Raw genomic sequence first — 21,115 nt, 5'->3', positions numbered from 1 at the left:
AAGTATCTGTCAAGGGTTAATTGCGACCCTGCATGAAAAGCAGTTAACAAGTGAGAGTTAGAACACCCAGGAGGACAAGAAAAATTTTTCCAGTGCCATGAGAAATAAACAACAAGGGGGAAATATTTCCTTTGGCCACCGTTACCTCCTCTCCAAAAGCTCAGAGGAGCAGTGGGAATGCCAAGGCCTGGTTTGCTCTTGACTCCCTCCGAAACATTTGTCTTCATTACCACTCTTTTTAATCAGGGCTCCTTCATGAGTGTTTCTGCTCAGCCCCCGAGGGGCGACTCTGGGCTGCGATAAATCAGCGTCCGCACCGCAAGTCACTAATCAGCACTCTCCGGGAAAGAATAACAGCAAAGTGCAGACCACGAGAGGCTCGGAGCAACCTGAAGGCTCCGTGGCCTCCAGGAAGAACGGCTGCATCAAAAGCAGTGGGCAGTGAACCATCGCTGCCTCCCGGCTTCGCAGCGCCCGCGTTCCGAGAGGTTATTTCAGAGCCTCTTGCGCGCAAATTGTTCTTGCTGTGCAAAGGGGACTCTATCGATAAAGAGGAAACGCGCTGTCACCCTTGAGCTGGGTTCGACTAATTCACTGTATTTCACTTTACTAGAAAGCATTCAAGGGATCAAACTTGGTAATGGATACCTAGTGCTGCTGCGTATGGAGAAAACGAATCAGTATATAATGAAACTGCATGAAAAGGGAAACTGATAGAAGAAAACACATTCCCAAGACATCTCCCATATTATTGCCATGGAAGATGAAAGTATTTTGTCCACTTCTTTAATTTCAAGAGGTTATTTATAAACACAACTAAATAGATGCCATCTTAAAAGGAAATTATCTGCATAGGTTATTTGTACTCACGACGACCTCCCTCCGTCGGATCCCTTTAAAACTACCGCACGATGTTCCAACTGCAGAAACAATATTTCAATACTCATTATTATTCCTTAAAACTGTCCAACCTCCCAAGTCCACGTCAACACTTGCCAAACACAGCACAGAAAAACGCTCAATGCACACCCAAAACCTTGCTGTGTTTTCCCAAGTACCTCGGATGCCAACACCGCTATGAAATAACTGCGAGCTGTAAAACCGTGCTCAGTATTGGCACCCAAATTAGCCAACTAAGCATCCTCCTGCCCAAGAGCTGTTAGACAAAAATCCCAGAGCAAGCTTTTCCAAACCCACAGCTGCAGCCGGCCACAATTTTTTCCCCGTTAAGACTCATCTCTATGGCACCTGGAAACCTGGCCCATGGAGATAAAGCAATTATGGCCATACATGGAAAGATCACACAACAAGAAGAATCTTCCACCCTTCCTACATCCGGAGCTCTGGAAGGTCCAGAAATCGCAGCCTCCAGCACTGAAACCGAGCGTTGCTGTAGAAAATCCTGCTACAGTCCTAAACCAAGAAACCAGGATTATTTACTGCTGTTGACTTTTTCCTTGAAGTTCTGGGCTATATAAACTGTAGAACAGATTCGGTTGTAGCCAGGAGGTAAAGAAGAGCTCCTGCAAATGCTTCTACATGGCCCAAATATTGAGATTTCTCATTTGTGCTTCCATTCGGTATTTCTACAGATGTGGAGCCATAGCCAAGTCAGCTTCTCTGCCTCATACAGCGCGAGTTCTAAGATAGTTCTGGCTTCTGGGTTTAACTCTGAGGTGAATTAAGAAAGGATAAAGGTCCCGTGCTTTAGCAGCAGTCGGCTTCATCACTTTGCAAGGGTCCCGTTAGCAAAGGCCTTTCTCGGTTATTAACTGCATTTTGGGGGAACAGAAGCAGGACCCGCATCGCTTTGCGCCCAACCCCTGCCCAGAGCGTTCCCCAAGCACTGAGCGCCAGGGGACACGGCGGCTGCTGCCCAAAGGTTCGGTCCCAGCGCCGGACGGGAAGGAAGGAGACACAACTTCTGCTACAAACTCGTCGTGGACTTGAGAAGGGTTGTAGGGTCACACCTGGGTTTATTACACTTAAAGGGGTTAGCACGAGCGACACAAAAACATTTGCTGCGGCACGTTAATCAAAATACAAGTAAATAACCTGCTAATTACACTTATTAATTAATATGCATTTGAATTTAGAAGTTATCTACATAGCTAATTTCAGATTATTAAAAGGAGCACACAGTATTCAGCTTACAAAGACACAATCTTTTGAGCGCTGTAAGTAGGCAGCTCAGTGAAGTCGGAGATGGGTTATATCAGAAGAGCGGCTAAACCAGAGCACGGAATGCAACAAAAATATCAGGAGAGCTGCTAAACTGGATCACGGAATGTAACAAAAATATTCCCTGCATCAATAGCGCTCCTCTACTTCAAAGAATTCAAGATACTCCAGCGTTCCTTCCCCAAAGATGAAAATTGTCATTTAAGTTGTCTGGTCCCGCTCCACTTAAATGATCCTTTAATTTCCTTTCTGGTTCCCCAGCCCTCAGGTGGCTGCAGCGCTGCCGTCTGCCCTCGCTCGCGTGTCAAGTTCACAGCTCCGCTCCTGATCTCATGATCCTCTCTCCAAACAGCCTTTGCAGCAGCGTTTCCTGCCTCGCTCCCCTTGCGTGACACGCGGCTCGGCCGGACCCGCTGCCGGCTCCGGCCCTCGCGCGGAACCCGGAATAAACCCGGAGTAAGCCCAGTGTGAACCCGGAGTAAACGCAGCACAGACCCAGCGCAGCCCCCGGCCCCTCGACCCAGGGCCCGACAGCCGGAATCGGCTTAGGAAGTGCTCTAATGGTTACCAAATTTTTGGGAACTGCCTTGGTTTTTCTGAGCTAAACATATGTTTAGTAGCAGCAGCATCCACCGGCACCACTTGACCTTACGGCAGCCTTTGAGTTGCTGATTTTTCTTCTTTTTTTTGCTCTTTGCTTGAAAAAACAAGAAAACTCTTACCAGATAACACATGATGTAAATGCAAAATTATGTTGTGAAATGACTGCAAACATGCTGTTTTCCAGATGTTTGACGAGACAGTAAAGAAACAGCACAGAGAAGGGTCAACAGTTTCTGTCGGAGCCTCCGCTGGGTTCCACGTGAACAAACCAACCCAAATTCAGATCTCATCAATTCAGGGGACTCTGGGCAGCTGTCAGACTATTTAGACTTTAGAAATGAAACGCGAGGTTTCTCTGTCACCTGCCAAATTTCACTCCATCCATAGGCGGTTAAAAGATGTTTGACTGTTAACATTCTACAAATTTCCTAAATCTATTATTACCTTGAAGGAAAGCGACTGCCTGGGAATCGCTGCTCCTGGTCTGAGCTACCTGAGGCGCGTACAAATACAAACCTGCCCTGAACTGCACAGAAACAAAACTTTGCAGGAGAAAACTATCAAAAAGAATTGGAAGAAGAGACTAAATAGAAGCCGCCAGGCGCTTCCCCTTGTCCCCACCACGCCAAGAACGACACAAGGAACAGCAGCTTCTATTTCTCATCTTGTTTTGGTGTCAGAAGGACAGACGGATCACCCCGTTGCTCACGATGCTGCGAGCAGCATGGGGCCCCAGGAATGTGCGGAGAACGGAACGGCTTTGCATGAAGCCAGCAGGGTTGGGATTTCACTCCTTTCCAAGCCTCCTTCCTCTCTCAGGACACAAACCCGACCTTTGGGACGAGACCATGGGGACCAGCTCTTCTAAGACTCTTTCTATGCTTTTCTACGCAAGTGATTTTTACCGAGTACTCGTGATGGGCTGAGTGATACTTTTTACGGAAAGCAGATGAATTAACCTGGAATTTCTGCGTGTTTCTACATAGGAAAACACCGACCATAAGTTACAGCTCTGCCAAAATGCAAACAGGGGTTTTAGACCCGCTCATTTCTTAGTGTGTGAACCACTCAATGCAGAATCACCTCCAACTCCTTTTGAAGACCCTGAGCTGCTCTAAACCTGCCGATGGGGTTCTGGTTGCACCGATAATTCCCCCGCAGACAAACCCCAAACCTACAGTGAATTCATTCGGCAGCAAGTCATGTCCACAACATTCGTGTTCTCTTTCTGGGCAGTAATGAGGAGAAAAAGCCCCTGTGCTCTGCTCTCAGAGCTGGATGTTCTCCCTCCAGGAAAGCCCCACTGAAAAGATGAGCTGCATTTCCCTGTGTTACTGACTCTATAAACTCCCCGACTTGTCTTTTCCGTGTTATTACAGCACTAAAATATTAAACGAATCAAAATATATATTTTATTTACAGTGAAGGACATAATTCATTTGGCTGTGAAAGAGTTAATAAGGAAGAAAATCACACACAGTGCATGTTAAAGGTTAGAGGAATAATCAGTCATTTGAAAAACACTACATAAACATTTTTCCGGATGCAATTTTCAGTCCAAGGATACATTTCCCAGTAGAAATCAGCAGCTAAAAAGGAAATCATTTAGTCTCCATAAGTGCCAAATTGTATCCTGATTTTTCCTGGTCTGGCTCGACTTTCAAAACTAGTGGTTCAACTTCTGCAATCTTTCACCCAATGACTATATAAACACATCCTTATAAGACAGACATAATCCTTGGGTGGGCCAATTTATGTTGGATTATGAAAATACTTAAAGTACAGAATCGTATAATGACTGTTGTCCTTTGGTTTTCGACTAAACGGAAAAAAAACCCCGCTAATACAGCCAGCCTACCCTGTTTCAAAAGGCAATCCGCGACGTTCTTCTTTTCCAACTGTGTCAACATCTTTTGAGAGTAATTAGGTACTGTTAAATTTATTATTTAGTTATCACAAGCGCTATTTTAATGGCGCCTAATGTGACACGTATCTATTTAGAGCTTTGATCTGCGTTTCAAGGTGCTGAGTTACCCAGCACCAAGCAAACGCCGCCCCGTGCGCTTGCGGAGAATTAACTTGTTACGCACACCAGCCAGAAAAACAACTCTCACTCGCAAAAATACTTTGGCTACTCTCTGTTTGGTTAAAGGTTATATAAATAGTAGCTTTAAGAAGGATAAAACAATCTCCATACAAAGCAAACAAATTCATCTGTAATTTATTGCTGTCTGATACACGCATACACATCCCCACGCATAAATGTATACTTTCAAAAAATTATCTGTTCCTGCAACATTTACACTTTCGGCGACGTAAGTGAGTAACAATGGAAACTTATTCTTCGTGGAAAGGTAAATTCTGCTTTTTCGCTTCCCTTCTGAACCTCTGGAGCTTTTACAGGCGACTACAAAAGTCCGCGTGCTAACGCCAACAGGCTCCTACCTCCAACACTCACCATGTGCTCAAAGAGAACTCGTCTTTCCTCCGATGGATAAAGTTATGCGAAAGAAGACATTCTTCTGGTCTACAGAGAGTAACGAATAAATTATACTGATAAGATCTGGAAAAGTTTGGTTGGAAGTTAAGAGATTTTCACATCTGTGTCTACACATCCACGTCTTGGGAATAATGTATCTCGAGTAGCAGTCACACAAAAATGCAAGAAATGGTTCTTCTTTCAAACACAGCAAAACCATTCATTGTACTTCTGTCTGCACTCCGAGCAGCAGCCTACACCAGCGACCGCAGCCAGCACGCTAAAATGCTTCCCCCTAATTAAAAATACTATTTGATGTGTGCACGCATTTAAAAACTCCCCAAACACTAATGTATATACAGCTCAATTCTCCAGCACATTATTCCCACTTTGAACTTGAGTAAGTTAAACTATTTGTGCTGTTCAAACATAAACTGAGTGATGCTGCGAGTCCGCACGTAACACCACGACACCAACTACTGAGCCTGAAGTCAACGACTATCGTTCCCCGGGTGTTTTATGGCTTTGGATTCACCTGCACCACTTTTTCAGGCATATACACTGTGTTATGAACAATAGCCCGATATCACACCGATGACATCTGAGAAATGACTCCTTGTTTATTTAAAACAAAGCGATAACGGCCCAGCCTCCCGCAAAGCTCTGCAGACCTCATGCAGAACACATGCAACAGGAATACAACCTATCGCCCTGTTCCAACGCTTCCTCAAAGCTTTTTGTGTCAGCTCAAGATAAGAGAGTGACTGAGAAAAAACGACACGCAGCCTAATCCGTGTCTGAACGTTGTCTCCTTTTATAACACAGCTACTCAGATAGCGGCAATGCAACGCACACGGTAACGCGCCACTCCACGGTTTTACTCCCATGGCACAAAAAGAAGAAAAAGAAAATGATGTGAGCCATTAAGACTCATCTCACTTGTCTCTGGGCACCTACTACAATTTATTATTTCAAAGAAAGCAGCTAATAACACGATCTAATGCGGCTAGAAGTACTAAATACCCAACACATTCCACAAAACAGCAAAGAGTAAGCACAGAAAACACACACCGAGGTCCTCCAGCTACAAGGGCTTGAGTGCCCTTCAGTGCAAGTATTATATATCTTAGATGGGCACTTTTACCCCACTTTTGAACAGGACAAGGCATTCAAACAGATTCCATGGGGCAGAACTGCACCAGAGTCACTAAGCAATCCCCAGCACCTCTTGGAAGCATCAAAGATGTTTAAAATCAAGAATTTCTGGTTGACATATTTCACGTTCCTTTCTGATTTAAAACACCCCGCTCTGAAAGCTACCATTATTTACAAGTGAAGAAAGAAAAGGGAATTTGCCCCATTTCTCCCCACTCCTCACCCTGCTATTGTCCCCCGTATCTATTTCCAGGAAGCCGTATTCATTAGGGTTAATCTGCCCGCTAAATGAATAAACAAAGGATTTCTCTGTCACCGAGAGGCCAGGTGAGCCGATATCATCTTCTAACACAGAAAATCATCCGCCCAAATACAGCGCAGGAAATTACCTGCTGCAATCCCACACCTGGGATCGTTTGGCAAGTAGCTTAGAAATGTTGAGTAGTTGACTGAAATCAAACTAATTATGTCTTTTTTTTAATGCGGGTTATCTAGCAGCAGAAAAAGGGCCTTTCTGAAAACGTGACGCAAAAAGATCTCAAATGTCTCAGCTTGCTACACTTTAATATTTCAGAAAATTTCCTCATATGAAAATGTTATATGGATTTGTGTAATTAAAGTATTCTGCTTACTTCCTAATGACAATTACCCATGGTTGTCTCCGGCAGTGCCCGCGCTGCAAAAACATCCAAGTTTACAAATAGTTGCTGTAAGAATCTAACGAAAGATCGAGAAAAAAGGTCCTAATTGAACTGCGAGAAACATCGACATAAATAAAGCACCTAAAACGATAATACAAACCTACGCACGTAAGTCCTTGCACAGACCCGACTCGAAGTGCTGTTATGTATCGGGTAGATGCCAGGGCAGATGTGGAGCTTTAGAAACATCTGGCGTGGTTTGAGGTGACACCCAAAGGATGAGCTTTTTGTGTAGCAGCAAATACTGAGGGTGTTATGAGTATGAAGAGAGTTTGGGGTAATTCCTGAGGAAACCAAAGATGAGATAAGAAGCACCCAAAGGCTTAGATGAGAGTGTATGAACCTCGCATGTGTTACAGCAGAAGAGGAGCCAACATGGGGATGGGGAACCACGGGAATCGCTGTGCCAAAGGAGGACGAGCCTGGACCCGCTGAGATGAGACAAGGGGTAATTCTGAGTATCAAGGAAACAAGAACGGGAGAGGTCACAGGATTCAAGGAGGAAGACTGGCCAGGCCTGGCCCGCGGTGCTCCCAACGCTCCCGTCCCTCATACACCCCTTCTTTTTGATGTTCCTTCTACAGCGAGCAAGAAGAGATAAATTAAAATTGAGAACCTAGAGAGCTCTTTGATCCTATTGCCTGGAAATATGTGTAAGAATATTTTCTCCAGACGTCCTTTTGCTATATATGGAAACCAAATGCTGACTAATCATATAAACCTTCTGGTGCCTACGCACAGCTGGAATCCGCAGCAGAACACTGTCACAGCGGCACAGGGAGACGTGGAAAACTAAGGAGTTCGCTCTGGTGCCGAGAAAGAAGAGAAAATGGTGATCAAAGGCACTGGAGGCTAGATTAGACAAGAGAGAGAGTTTCTAGCTGCTTGGCTTTTAAGATACAAGTGACATATTTATGACTTATTCTTGTATTACTGAACTTTAAGAGTCCGAGTACTGATTATCTATTTTCCAAGTTTATAGAAAAATGATTCTTTAGGAGACCTGCTGACTCAGGGCGACGCTAATAGGATACAAAAGTCTGAATTTGGGTTTATTGGTTTAGAGATAGCACCAGCTAGTAGCGATAGAGACATTTAGAGCTGTTTATCCAGACACACCATGTGTCTCGGCCGGGAACAGAAAGATCCAGCAGCTGAAAAAGGGGAAGCGAGAGGTGCGACCTGCCCGCTGGGCATCACCTTTTGGGCAGGGACGGAAGCTCAGAGGTGGCACCGGCTGGTGCGGTGGCTGCCGGGGGACAGCGCGGCTCCACTTCTGTTTCTACAGGTGCTCATCCTCTGGAATTACACTACAATCTCAACAAGTGGGAATGATCTTTCCCTTTCTAATGACAAAATATATGAAATTCGTACATTCTTTAAGCGATTTTACTTTATGGGAATGGGATTGTATTGATCCCCAAACATCAAGATGGAACCTCTTGGAACTTTCTCTTTTAAACTTGCATTCTTTGCTGTTAAGACTTTGTGATGGTGCTGTTACGCTAATGGAAGTTTGTGGCAATACACAAATTAATGGCTAAACATCAGGAGAGAACATATAACGTCAATAAATCTGCTTAAAAACAGGAGTAACATTCTGGAGGAAACCAACCTCAAGACAAAACCTCTACAATGCTACTACTTAATCTTTAAATCACTTTTCTGGATGACATTCCTTTAGGATATAGCCGTCATGATGTTAGTGGCCACAGCATTTAGGGAAATGAGTCTAGTGCATGTGTGAAAACCCCATGGTGGCCCCACAGGGTGTGCTGGGAGTTCCGGTTATCCTGGTGACACCAACCACCCAAGGAACGTCTCACCAAGCGACCCCCTACACTGGCTTTCCAGTGGCATAGTGAACATACTAAGTACCAGATAACTAACACAGATAAATTATTGTTCTTTGTGAAATTCGAGAGTACAGCAATACAAAATACAGAGTATTAGTAGCGCTAATTACCGGAGTTCATCAGCCATTTACTGAATCCCCAGTAGGAGCAGTGGCAGAAACATAAACTTGAAGAAGAGCATCAGTTCTTGCTCTTCGCTTGTCTTAAAGTGCTCATCAGTATGGCATACCTAATTAATGCTTTCAATAGGTGTTAGAAACTCCTCGGCCGCGATGCGGTGAATGCGTTATGAGCAGGCAAAGGCAAGTGGCTACAGTTTGGAGGCACAAAGGTGAGATAATGGCTTCCACATCACTGAACTGCCAGCCCCGCTCAGCATAAAGCGTGGCATCTGGAGACTTCAAATCATACAGCCGTTTAAAAATATATAGAATGTTAAATTAAATGACAAACACGAGACATGTCACCTTTTAGAGGCAGAAATGTAAAACCAAAGCATATGTTCTCCAACTATATTTGCTTCAGGATCAGCAATATTTTTGTAACCTCATTAGTGTCTTGACTTGGTTTTAAACACGGAAGGATGGATATACAAATAACTTACAGGTCCTCCGCGTGATATCCTCGATTATAAGTCAATCTCTACCAGCAAAATAAGTTAAGAACTCTGGGTTTAACTCTTACGGAGCGTTTGGGAGGTGAAGACAATGAGAAAAAACGTCAGCGAGCTGTTAGGAATGTGTCACAGTTTAAGGCAAGGCAGCAATAAACCCTGGCAGACGCTCCCTGCTATTCCCTCACTTCCCGCCACCCCTCTCCTTTAGATCAGAAAGATGATAAAGGAGAAAGGAAGAGAGACTTAGGCTTCAAGTTGGAGAGTTTTAAAGGGTTTACTAATGCTACTAATAAATGGAGAATATACACAAAATACACCAAACCAATCTCAAGTGCTGGAAGTGGAGTTGGCGTCACTCCAGCGGCAGAGCTGGGGGTGCGGGGCTGGCGGCTCCAGCAGGTACGCCATAGTTTTCAAAAGGCATCACATCAGGGTATTACATCAGGTGCTGCTCTATCCTGCCCTCCTCAGCCACCAAAAAGGATTTTATAGCATGAAGAACAGTCGATACTGCCTAATAATCAACAATTAATAGACTGAGCCCTGATCCAGAGCATCTTTAAGCACGTGGTTGCACATTCTCCTGCTGCAATAAGGATGGATTCTCTTTCTTCGCAGGCGCTGTAACAGCACAAAACAACCACGGTATAATATTTTGTTTGCAAGCCAGATTGCCAAAGTTTCAGTTGCATGTTTCATTGGAGAGAAAGGAAAAGGCATCAGCAAAACTTTGAAGTAAAATCATGAAGTGGTGAAGCGCTGCTTGCAGTTTAGCTTATTGCGCATCAAAGTTTAAACTTTGCTTTCAAGCTCGGTTTTCCAAACACGCTGTCACTCACTATCATACGGGTTGAAAATAAGAGAAAGCAAAGACGAAATGTAAATGATTTAAATGCATGCATATGTTCTTTTGTAAAATGCATAATGCATCTGCAAATTCTTCCTCATATTTTGGACACAAATCAAGGGGGAAATGGTTCACTTATGATACAGTGAATTTTTTATTTAACTCTAGTGGTAAAATGTAAGCGTTTCACTGTATAGCGGTTGTTGCTTTCTGTTTGTTTTTAAGCTTAAATATGAGCACCAAAAGCCTAACACAGGAATATTTATTCTCCAAATTATTCCCTGCCAACTTTGTTTGTTAAAAAATCCACTATCAGCACAAATAACCTTGCAGAGGATCTACATGACTAAATTGCACATTCTAGCAAAAATAAGTTCAGAGAACGTTACGCTTACTTGTAAGATATACTTTAAGTGATAGTCAGAGTAACACGCAGTGATTCACGTAGCATTCATGCCGTAAGCAATATAGGTGGAAGTCTGAAGAGGTGATTTTTCAATTAATGCAAATTCGGTTAATGGAAATTGTCCTGGTAGCAAACAGATCCTAAATACAGCAGCAGCTTCTACTGCTCTTTTGTATGAAGGCAAAAATACACATGTGCTATATTTCCAGAGGTGTCCTTTCCTGGAGCGGTGTAGCCAGGACCTTTTGCAGGGTGCTAACATCAAAACAGGTTATGAATTAGAGTTTGCAGCTCCTGGACTGCATTTCTCACACTAATTGCACCGTAACTGGGAGCAAAGGCAAAGCCATGCAAAAAACAATGACAAAGCCAGCAACCAAAACTAACGCTCAAACCCAACCAGATACTCGGGATCAAGCGCTTGGCCCCCGCGCCAAAGCCCAGTAAATTCTATGAGTTATCCAGAGCTACAGGTGGGCTTTACAGAGCCAGGCCCAGCTGCGGCTGGGACTAAAGCCCAGGCGAGCGAGCGCATGTAGATCCCGCTCCGAGCAGATGGGAGCTCCAGGGAGAGCAGCTGCGCTGGACGCCCCTATAGGTTATTCCATAATACACAACGCACCCGGCATGGGAGGCACAAACCATCGCCCGCTGCTGTCGGAGGGAAATCTCAAGCAAGGGAGACTTGGCGAGGCCGAGATTTCGGAAGAGGAGGGTCTGCACCCCACCTGACCCGGGGACGGGGGATTTTTGATAGGACTATTACAATCACAAAGCTTATAAAATATATTTGGAAAGGCTTTCGTGTTGGTTTTGGGATAGCATTCGAAGGCCCCAGGAATCCACTCCGAGGCCTTAAATCTGTGGCCAAACTCCAGCAAAAACCATATGTTAGTCATATTCCCCCCTTTTTCCTTCCCCTGTTCTTGCTCCATTTTAAAGGCCCACGCCCTGCGCAGTAAATGCAAGAGCCTCAAGGCAATAGGGGCTCATATACCCCTTCTCTTATCTGGAGAAATCCTGTGCTAATGATGTGAATAATCCCAAGTCTGCTTTCTGTCATTTACTGACTGTGACCTGCTTGTTTTCACCTTTACAAGGGGAATAACACCAGAAGGTTTATGTGCGCGAAGTACTCGGCTTTACATGTTCCTGCTACGGCTCCGCGTTCCCCCTCACGGGGACTGGAAGGGACCCCCTGTTTGCAGAGCCCCCCACCAGTGACGCTGCCCAAGGCAGGGGGAGGCGACAACTGCAAGGTGATGGGTATCTCACACTATTGGATAATTAACAGAAACACAATATTTTCCATCTGTTTTTTTTTTTTACCCCTTACCTCATTGAGGCAATAAAGTATATACTAGTAATTACCAACAGATTCTATTTCAACTTAGATATAAATATTTACTTCCAGCAGAGAACTTTCTTGCTTCAGCAAGAGGGTGAGGAGGCTGTGACTGTAACACCCTCCAAGTACTAAACTCCACCTTAAAGAATTTCACGTCTGGCTGATGCATCACGCCGAGTATCACAGAATCACAGGATGGTTGGGTCGGAAGGGACCTCTGGAGATCAACTAGTAGCTCAGTTTTATATGGTATATACCTAAGAAATCTTGATGCTCAAAAACTCAGCATGTGACAGAGACTACAGTCCAAAGGGGAGGAGACAGCACTTGAAACAAGAAATAATGAAAGATATTTAGGGGTTTTTTTTCAAAGCAAAGATGGAAAAGGGTGAGCAAATATATCGAAGGACAGCCTAATTTAGTGAAAGCATTACATAAGCATGTCTCTTTACAATAAACTGGAAAACTGTTTCTAAAGGAAAGCTTTCCCCAAGACAATGCTGACTCAAACTCATTTGCAGATGGATGTTCAAATATGCTTCTTTTAACTTGCACATCCAACACCATTTTAAGGACCTTTTTCCAGCAGTCTAGATTAACAGCACGGTTCAGAATATATTACAAACTCGTAAAAATATCAAGATTTGTAACACGATTCCTTAAGCACTGTATAAAAAAGAGCAGAAATGTCATTGAACCCACTTCTTTGCAAATCCTGTACAGTGTGTTATTTCTGTGCAATCTGTAAAAACACAAGTACAGAGCCTGAGGTTTCTGGATCTCGTGTAACAGTGGGTAGGAGCTCTTAGATCTCCAGCTATAATAAATATTGTATCCTACAGGAGCCCACCGGGAATCTCAGCTCCTGTGTTGTTCCACGGAAGATTGTGGTGTCAGGTATGATTAGAATCAACACTTTCCACTTATTCAGAGCTTTAAAGCTACCTACGCAGAACATTAACAACTGTTAATGAAAGACAATTAAGGGGATCTACAACAATGTGACATTCAGAACGAGTTCGTATTAACTACGGATACACAAGTACCTATTGTGCCTTTTGGATTTTTTTGGCTATAAATAAACAGAAGGTGTTTGGCTGCTCAGAGCTGCCCATGGCTCTCGCACGCTGTTTTTCAGCTGGCAACCCGTTATGTGAAGCGAAGGTGGCTTCCCCAGCTGAAAGCTCGTGTGTAACGCTGAAGCAATCAGACACTGCGCCGTCTGCATTAATGGACCGCTGGTACACGCGTCAGGCGGGTTGTGTGACACGAGAACAACTGTCGGTGACAACAGAGGACTGTACCCGTGACCATTAACGCGGCCCCCAGAGGCCCCGCTGCAGCGGGTCTGCAGATATGCAAAAAAATTACCTAGTATTTGGTTATTACGTTGCTCAGGTCGCAGTTATGCTTTAATCCAGCTATGACATCAACGTGGAAATCGCTGGGTTTCTTGTTTGTCAACAATTAGTGAGATGAACAAGGTGATCAGGCTCCGGGGGATTAAGCACCCTGAGTAACTTAAACTGCTTGGGGTCAATTCAACCTAACGCAGCAGCGTCTATAAATGGTTGATTTTTGAGTTTCACGGATGCAAGCGAAACTAACTTGCACGTCGCACCGTTTCAGCTGACGGATGCTTGTGTGTCAAAACACAACCATCTCAGAAGAGATTAATTGCTTCAATTACTACCAGCCTCGTCAGATAAACCAAAAGCAAACTGGGACGAGCAACGAGAGTCACTGGCAGGGCAGCAGCTCCCGCTCATCACGCTGCGCAGAGTCTCCAGAACTGACTAACCCACCCACAACCATCACAGGGCAGCACAAATAAATCAGCGTGTAATGACTCTGCTGCCTTTCAGCTGCCGTTCCCATACCCTTCCTCTCCAGTTTACTTCTCCTGCCTCCGGAAAACACCCACCAGCGTTTCAAGACATTAATGCTGCTCCATGTATCCCTGCAGCGGAGTCTTTTCCCAAGCCAGGCAACGATCCAGCAGCAAGTGCCCAGTCAGGAGTGTCAGGTCATTTTAATTTCTCCTCACATCTCCCCAGTCTATAGGGCATAGCTGTTTCTGGATGTAATCATGTATACTGCACTGGCATCTTGGAGCCTGCTGAAGTCAGTTCTGTCTTAAGGCTCTCTTCAAAAATCATCACATAACATTTCCTCAAATTAAATGAAATAAATCAAGTTGAAAATACTCCAAGTATGAGAGTTCTGCATTACACAGCTCACACACACATCTAGCAAGACAGATGAAGAGGATGGAGAGAGCACGAGTGCATCCAAGTGTGTGCTACTGCACCAACAAAAACCCCTGAGTGTATCCCACAAACTATCAATATTTTAGGAATAACTCATAAAACGTTTTTCAAATAAGTAACGTCATAAGTGTTTTAAATAGATATGATATTAACAGGATTGTGTCAGAAGTTATTCCATGAAAGAACCATAAGTTAAACCCATTTAAATATAAGCTGACAGAACACAGAAGCGCAAACCCAGCAGCGCCGGGTCCGTGGTTTTGCCGTTACCGAACAGGCGATGCCCTCTAAGAACAGCTTGTTGCGCGACTTTATTAAAACCTCTCAGCTGCCGTGAGGAACAGACCAAGGGCCAAACCTCCTCCTCGGCTTCAAAGCTCAGCATTATACTCAGCAAATCCGAGCGCAATCTCTATCTGCAACAACAAACCGTCTTTATGCCACGCAGGTAATTACAGGCTCAGGTCAAGGACTCCAGACCGTATCGGTTACATCTCCGGCAGCTCCGGTGTCGGTGACGCCGGGACTGTGCCCGGTGCGGTAAAGCAGGCACCGCTCGGGCCATCGCCCGCGGCAAAACGCGGCCTGGGAATTCCTCACGTTGGTGACTTCATCTGCCAGCTGCATTCACACATCTTTACTACCCGAATAACTGATCTCCGCTACTCCGAGGCAGCGCTTCCTGGGGAAGAGCGTTTGGGAATAAATATTTGATCGCGCCTACAACAGAAAAGAGCTCAGATGGTTTAAGGTGTGACAGCAGAAGTGTTTATTAAATTCCAAGTGAGAGTATTGCTGGACAGTAAGAATTTGTCCCATGGTCCCTATCTTGCAGGTGCGGTAGTGAACAATAAAAGACCTTTCACAAGGAGAGGGGACGCAAACTCCCTCCCCCTAAACCCTGAGTCAGTTCTTCTGTTCATTAAACCCTCTGCAGGCACCGAGCTATCGGTCCATGACAGGCCAGTCGCACACAAAAGAAAGCCAAGGACTAAATTACGAGCCAATTTAAGTGGGCATTGATTGAAGTAACCAGAAGAGAGGTCAGTATTGCCAGAGTTTCATGCAACAGTAATAAACAATCTTCATTAAAAAATGATGTGCAGACTACGCCAGGTTTTAGCAAAGAACATAAAGGTCCCCCAGCCCCACACACAATCCAAGAGGAAAAATACGCTCAGGATCTTTTCCTTCTGCAATTTAATTTTATTCATTAAAATCCTCTCATTTCCAACTTTTGTACTTGTCCTAAATGAGACAGAAACAGATCTGTGAGGAGGAGGAAAGGAAAAGCTTGATGCAAACCAGAGATCCGACAACTTCTTGGTCAGTATTTTCCTACTCTGCTCACAGTGCAACAAAATCATCACTTGACTGATAAATAAGTGTCAGAAAGCTCTTTGTATGAGGGAATAAACAAGGCTTTTCATAAACACACCCCCAGATGCGCACATTTATTTTTAACTGAGTTAGCAGCTCCGAGCGCACCCGAGTACCTGAGCCTGGGCGCATGTGGATCAGGTTAAGGGGCCGCTGAACCGTCACATCTGGGATCACAAACTGCTGCAGAATCCTCCCGCCTGAGCTTCTCCTTCCTGAAAGTTCAGTTGTCATTCTGCACAAACATCCTAACCTTCCTACGCCTTTAATTGCTGCGTTGCTTGGTATTAATACAGCTCTCTCATGTATGTAATATACGACATCAGTCACCCGCAGGTTACAGTTGGAAAATTCAGAGAGGTGCCTGGAAATGTTCAATTTCACATCCAGCCTGTGCTTGTATTTCCTAGATTAGTCTCTATCACTCTGTAGATATCCCCAGCCAGCAGAGAATTGTATCTAAAGCTACTAAGAGCAAAGAAAGGAACATAATTCCACGTATACAGGTGAAGTTTTCAAGTCAAGCCTGCAGAGGGGTTGTTTTGCTGCATTATTTCTATTAAAGGCCTCCTGCTTTATGAAGCTTTAAACTCAGTGTTGTCCCTTTAACGTTTCCAACCACCAATCTGGAACAGCATCTGGAATTACAGTGCATTTAATCCTTGAGGGTATATTCTCTCTATGATGCATATGACTAAAATGTGCGCATCGAGGGACAAATGTCCAGTAGCTTTAGGTGACGGCATTTTTACAACATTTTCTTAAAGATTAAAAAAAACACCCCACAAACAAAATACAAAACCAATAAGAATAACTTAGCAGAATTTTAAGTTGAGATAAACATATTGAAATACGCTTTTTAAAAATGTATCCAAGTAGTCTTTACAGATACTGCCATCCACCTTGGAAATGCCATTGCTTTTCATGTATTAGTGTTTTTATACTTTTGAAATGAAGATTGTGAGAAAATATTGTCACTAGTACACTGCCGCTTTACAGACACGTGAAAATCATAATTAAAAAAATTACACTAATTCCTTATTAAACACAAGAGAGTTGTCACCAGTGGGGGAGAAAGAGGGAAGGAATTGAGAATGGCAGAAGAAAAATGGCAGATGATGAACATGTACTTGAAATCCTTGGATGGGAAGAGCAAGTGATGGAGTCAGATAAGAGGAGGCGCCACGCCGGGCGCATCTCTAAGCAACAGGCAATCAAACAGCCAGATAAACATCTTCAGAAAGTGCAACAGGCTCAAGGGCCTGGGCCAGAGCTGCACAATCACCTCCTGGTTCAGCGTATTGCCCAATAAATTGGGTTTTCATATAGAATGTAAGTCAGTTAGGGCATGCCTCAGTAATAGCAGGAAATGAGAATACTCGCAGTAGTGGACTGTGACACAAAAAGTGCAACGTTGTATGTGAACAGCATTTAAAAGAAAATCTTCAGATTCAGAGCTGAGCTCGACGTAATCTTGTGCACCTCTCAAAGGTAGGAAGAGCAGAAAAGAAACATAAAACCCTCTTCTTCCCCTCGCTGGGCTCTGTTACAGAACAGCACAGGATCTCAAAGAGCAGGGCATGGGCTTCCTTGCTGCTCTGCAGCTGAATTCACACCCCAGCAGCATCACACATAATCTGGTGTATCCACCCTAAATTCAGGCCAGTAATTTCTGCATGGGAAAAGGACAGGGCCAGGCAACACGAAAACTGCAAAGAGATGGTAAAGTCCCCGAATCAAAAATCAATTCCAACCCAAACTGTCTGGCAGCGAAGTTAAATAAAATACTGCTATCAGCATGGCCCTAACAAAACCCATGTATTGTTTATAAGAAACTTATGAGGTGTTATAACCAAACTGAGTCACTGCTGTACAGTAAATATATTTTCAGTGTCATAACAATGTATACAATTGACTTTGGCAATTTTAATATGCGCACACATGCTAAAGGCATTACCAACAGAGCTTCATCACATCCACATGAGCCATGGCTTATTAAGGCCACGTCTACACCGCAGGAAAGGCTGTTTAGCACGGAGAGGTACGGTCCACGCCGTTCATTGTTCCCATTGTAGAAGGAACAACAGTTTTAGAATGCGTTATGGCTACAGAACGGCTCTGTTTCAGAATACACGGCCCTGCTATAGGTAACGGTGCCACTCTGTTCATACACAAGGGGGACAAAATACCCCCAAACACCCAGATCTGTGTGTGTATCAGTGGCCCAGTCACACCAATGGTGGAGAACAGCTCTGCCATTAATCACCCTGATCCCACGCACAGAAACACCCTACGAGTCAAGCTGTAACCTTTTAGGGACAACAGGCACATATGAACTAGCCCAAAAATAACCACAGCTGATGCGTTTGTCTTCTTCTGTATCAAACCATTATTTCCAAAATTACTTTGCCATGTACTAAAACAAATACAATTCCCTTTGACTAACCAGCCTAAGATGTTTGTGTAAGCCCGACATGAATTAATTTAACAAGTTTTAAATATCTGAAAATGGAATTTATAACGACAATCCTCAATACCCAAAGTAAATTTAGTTATTATTGAACTCAGTTATAAACACATCTAAGAAATATCCTGTTTGCCAAATTAATTTATTTGGGTATTACAATACAATATCTTGGACTTAGAATCTATATCAATAGCAGAGCTTGGAACAGGAGCTTTTATTTTAACTCTGTGTAAAACATCCTTCAGCAATGAGGTTCTGGATGTGTTAGTCTCTCTTTACAGTTCAACCTCAATCCAATCAGCAGTCTCCAGGGATTTCCAAATCGCTGAAGATTAAAATCCTCTCTGACTTGACTGTTTGACTAATGCTGTGTGTTTAATAATTCTACTTGTGAGAGATTTTATTTGACAAAATCCTGCTGTGTGGAGCCCGTCAGAGGTTCTACAGCTGTACTGGAGTGGAAAGCTCTGCTGTCCTTGTTTCTTTACACACACTATACCCCACCACTGAGAAAAGAAGAAAACTATATAGTACATCTATTACTATGTTGATATTAACACAACCACTGTGATATTAAATTTACATGCTCTTTTAGAGCAGGACAGTGAAAAAGTTCCTATTACAAAAACATAAGATAAACTATCCTGTTGTCTTGACTGGTTGCAAAAATCAATTACGTTTATGATTACATTTCAATGAAAGCTATTTTATAAATGAGATGGAACTGTAATATTCTGTGCTTCAGACATTCATTAATAAAAGCATTTCAGTGTTAGTATTTACAAATGTTCCACTTTTTAGTTTAGGCAGTTTTTAGCATTTGAAAGCTTATGTTAAGCTTAACATAAATATTGTGTTCGCATGTTACAACGACCTTGTGACTTCAGATTTGAGCAGTAAGAGGGAAAAAGAGTCATCATGATAGTAGCTTGCAGTAAGTATTTGTATAAAACACCACTTACCCTGTTGTGCAGCTGAAAATATGATATCCTTTTAAGAGTATGGCAATGGTTAGCAAACATGGTATCAGACAAAAAACAATGAGATTGATGAATGCCATGAATAGCAAAGAAAACATGAAATCAACATGTTCCTACCTGAGGTAGCATCAATCACTGTGGAGACTCCTCTGCGATCAGAAATGGGCCGCGCTGAGCCCGGCATGCTCACAGGCTCCGAGCGAACCGGCTGGATCCTGAAGAACAAGTTATAGTTACCACCTGTGTCACAACCATGCTCAGGAGGGCTGTAATTAAACCACAAACCCAAATCAGCTGAACCAATTAAGCAACTGCTTATTTTAACTTTTGTTTTCTTTTGCTTTGTGGAGCCAAACCCTGGAGAAATCCGCGCAGAGACAACCTGAGGCTCCACGGAAAGTGAGCGTCCCCAAACCAGGTCTCTGAGGTGCTTAAAAAGCCCCCGTCGTCCTACCCAAACTGCTCTAAAAGTCTCCATCGCCCCCTGAACAGCAGCGCTTGCTCTGTCGTTTTAGGAGAAAAAGACACATTTGTAATTGTCTGTTCCTTTTGTAACGTATACCCGTATTCATTAAAAAAGAGAATCTGCTTTCTTTCTGTATTTGTATACATACATGCAATTAAAAAAATAATGTATTTCACAGCTATATCCTTATTGTGGGAGTAACTACGTGCAAGGAGAAATCTCACAATTCAAACCCGTGTATTTTCTCCAAGGACAATGTGCCCAGATTCAATGGATTATCCACCTCTCCTGCTCCACTTGGTTCAGACCGAGTCGCAGACATCCAAGTCCGTACCACAGAACTTTGGACTTAAATCACAAGCAGAGTGAGAAGCACAGAAACTCGTGAAATCTTGAGAGTTACGGGACAGGGCGCAGACACGTGGTGCTTAAAACACTGCTACAAAATCACCAGCTATCAGTAAATATAAACCCGCATTTACCTTCGCTCTCCTTCCTTCCCCTGCTCCACCTCTCGCCCCCAATGCCGAACCAGCCAATGTGCAAAACCAGATTAATTAAAAACATGAAAAACAATGACAAGGAAGGACGCAAAGGAAGGAAAACAATAACGGGGAGGAAAAAGCCACTCAAGAAGTTGATTAGTGTTCCACCACGGACTGTGTCACAGCCACCATCTACACCTATGGCGTGAAGCTCCCACTTATATCTGAGAAAATGAATTTATTAAGCAATGCAGAAACTATGAAAACCAAGACAACGCTGAGCAAGGCCCCAGGACTTTGTACGCATCTTTCACTGTCATTTACCCAAGAAGGGGCAGCAGAAAGGAATCGAAGTTGCTTGGCCTGGGTGAGTTTTTCTTGTTGTCAAGTCCCACGTTCTTCCAAGACTTTCATCTGGACAAGCCTGATGAAAACTACTACACATTCTACACAGATGGCCTCATTTAAGCATGAGGCGAGTAATTCACACAACAAATGTGGAACAGCTTGGAAACGGGTTTTATTTTTACCTGAGACTGTTGAGATCCAGATCATCTGTATCGAAGTCCAGGAGAGGCTGCGGGGTGTCGCTGGGACCGTGCGACTGCAGCACGGAGGAGCTGGATGAAATGACGGTGGTTTGGCCTGAGGGATGGATTGTTTTGAACTGGAACTGGGGGCCCATCCACAGACGTCGGTGAGGCCCAGTGTGAGTCACTATTTCGACCTGTGGGAACACGGGGAAATGCTTAACAAACCCCAGCAATACACTGAGTGGTTCCTGCAGTACACTGAACCCCCAGAAGCCTGCCGTGTTTTGTGCCATCAGGTCAGGGGAACACTGAAAAAGGGACAATTTGGAATGTCTTTGCTAG

At 43.8% G+C, this 21,115-nt stretch overlaps 1 protein-coding gene across 2 annotated transcripts in view; it reads right to left on the bottom strand.

The window, feature by feature from the left end:
* Positions 1 to 21,115, bottom strand: part of BCAS3 (BCAS3 microtubule associated cell migration factor) — a 282,873-nt gene that overhangs the window by 146,547 nt on the left and 115,211 nt on the right. For both annotated transcript variants that reach the window (XM_080357114.1, XM_080357115.1), the window contains exons 21-22: positions 20,771 to 20,967; positions 19,407 to 19,504 (exon numbers count right to left, since the gene is read on the bottom strand). In XM_080357114.1, coding sequence (XP_080213240.1) covers positions 19,407 to 19,504; positions 20,771 to 20,967 — 295 coding nt within the window. The remainder of the gene's footprint in view (positions 1 to 19,406; positions 19,505 to 20,770; positions 20,968 to 21,115) is intronic.

The sequence above is a fragment of the Nesoenas mayeri genome (assembly GCF_963082525.1).
Source record: "Nesoenas mayeri genome assembly, chromosome: 20".
Classification (NCBI taxonomy): domain Eukaryota; kingdom Metazoa; phylum Chordata; class Aves; order Columbiformes; family Columbidae; genus Nesoenas; species Nesoenas mayeri.
The sequence above is the reverse complement of the archived record's forward strand: the minus strand, read 5'-3'. Positions and strand labels throughout refer to the sequence as shown.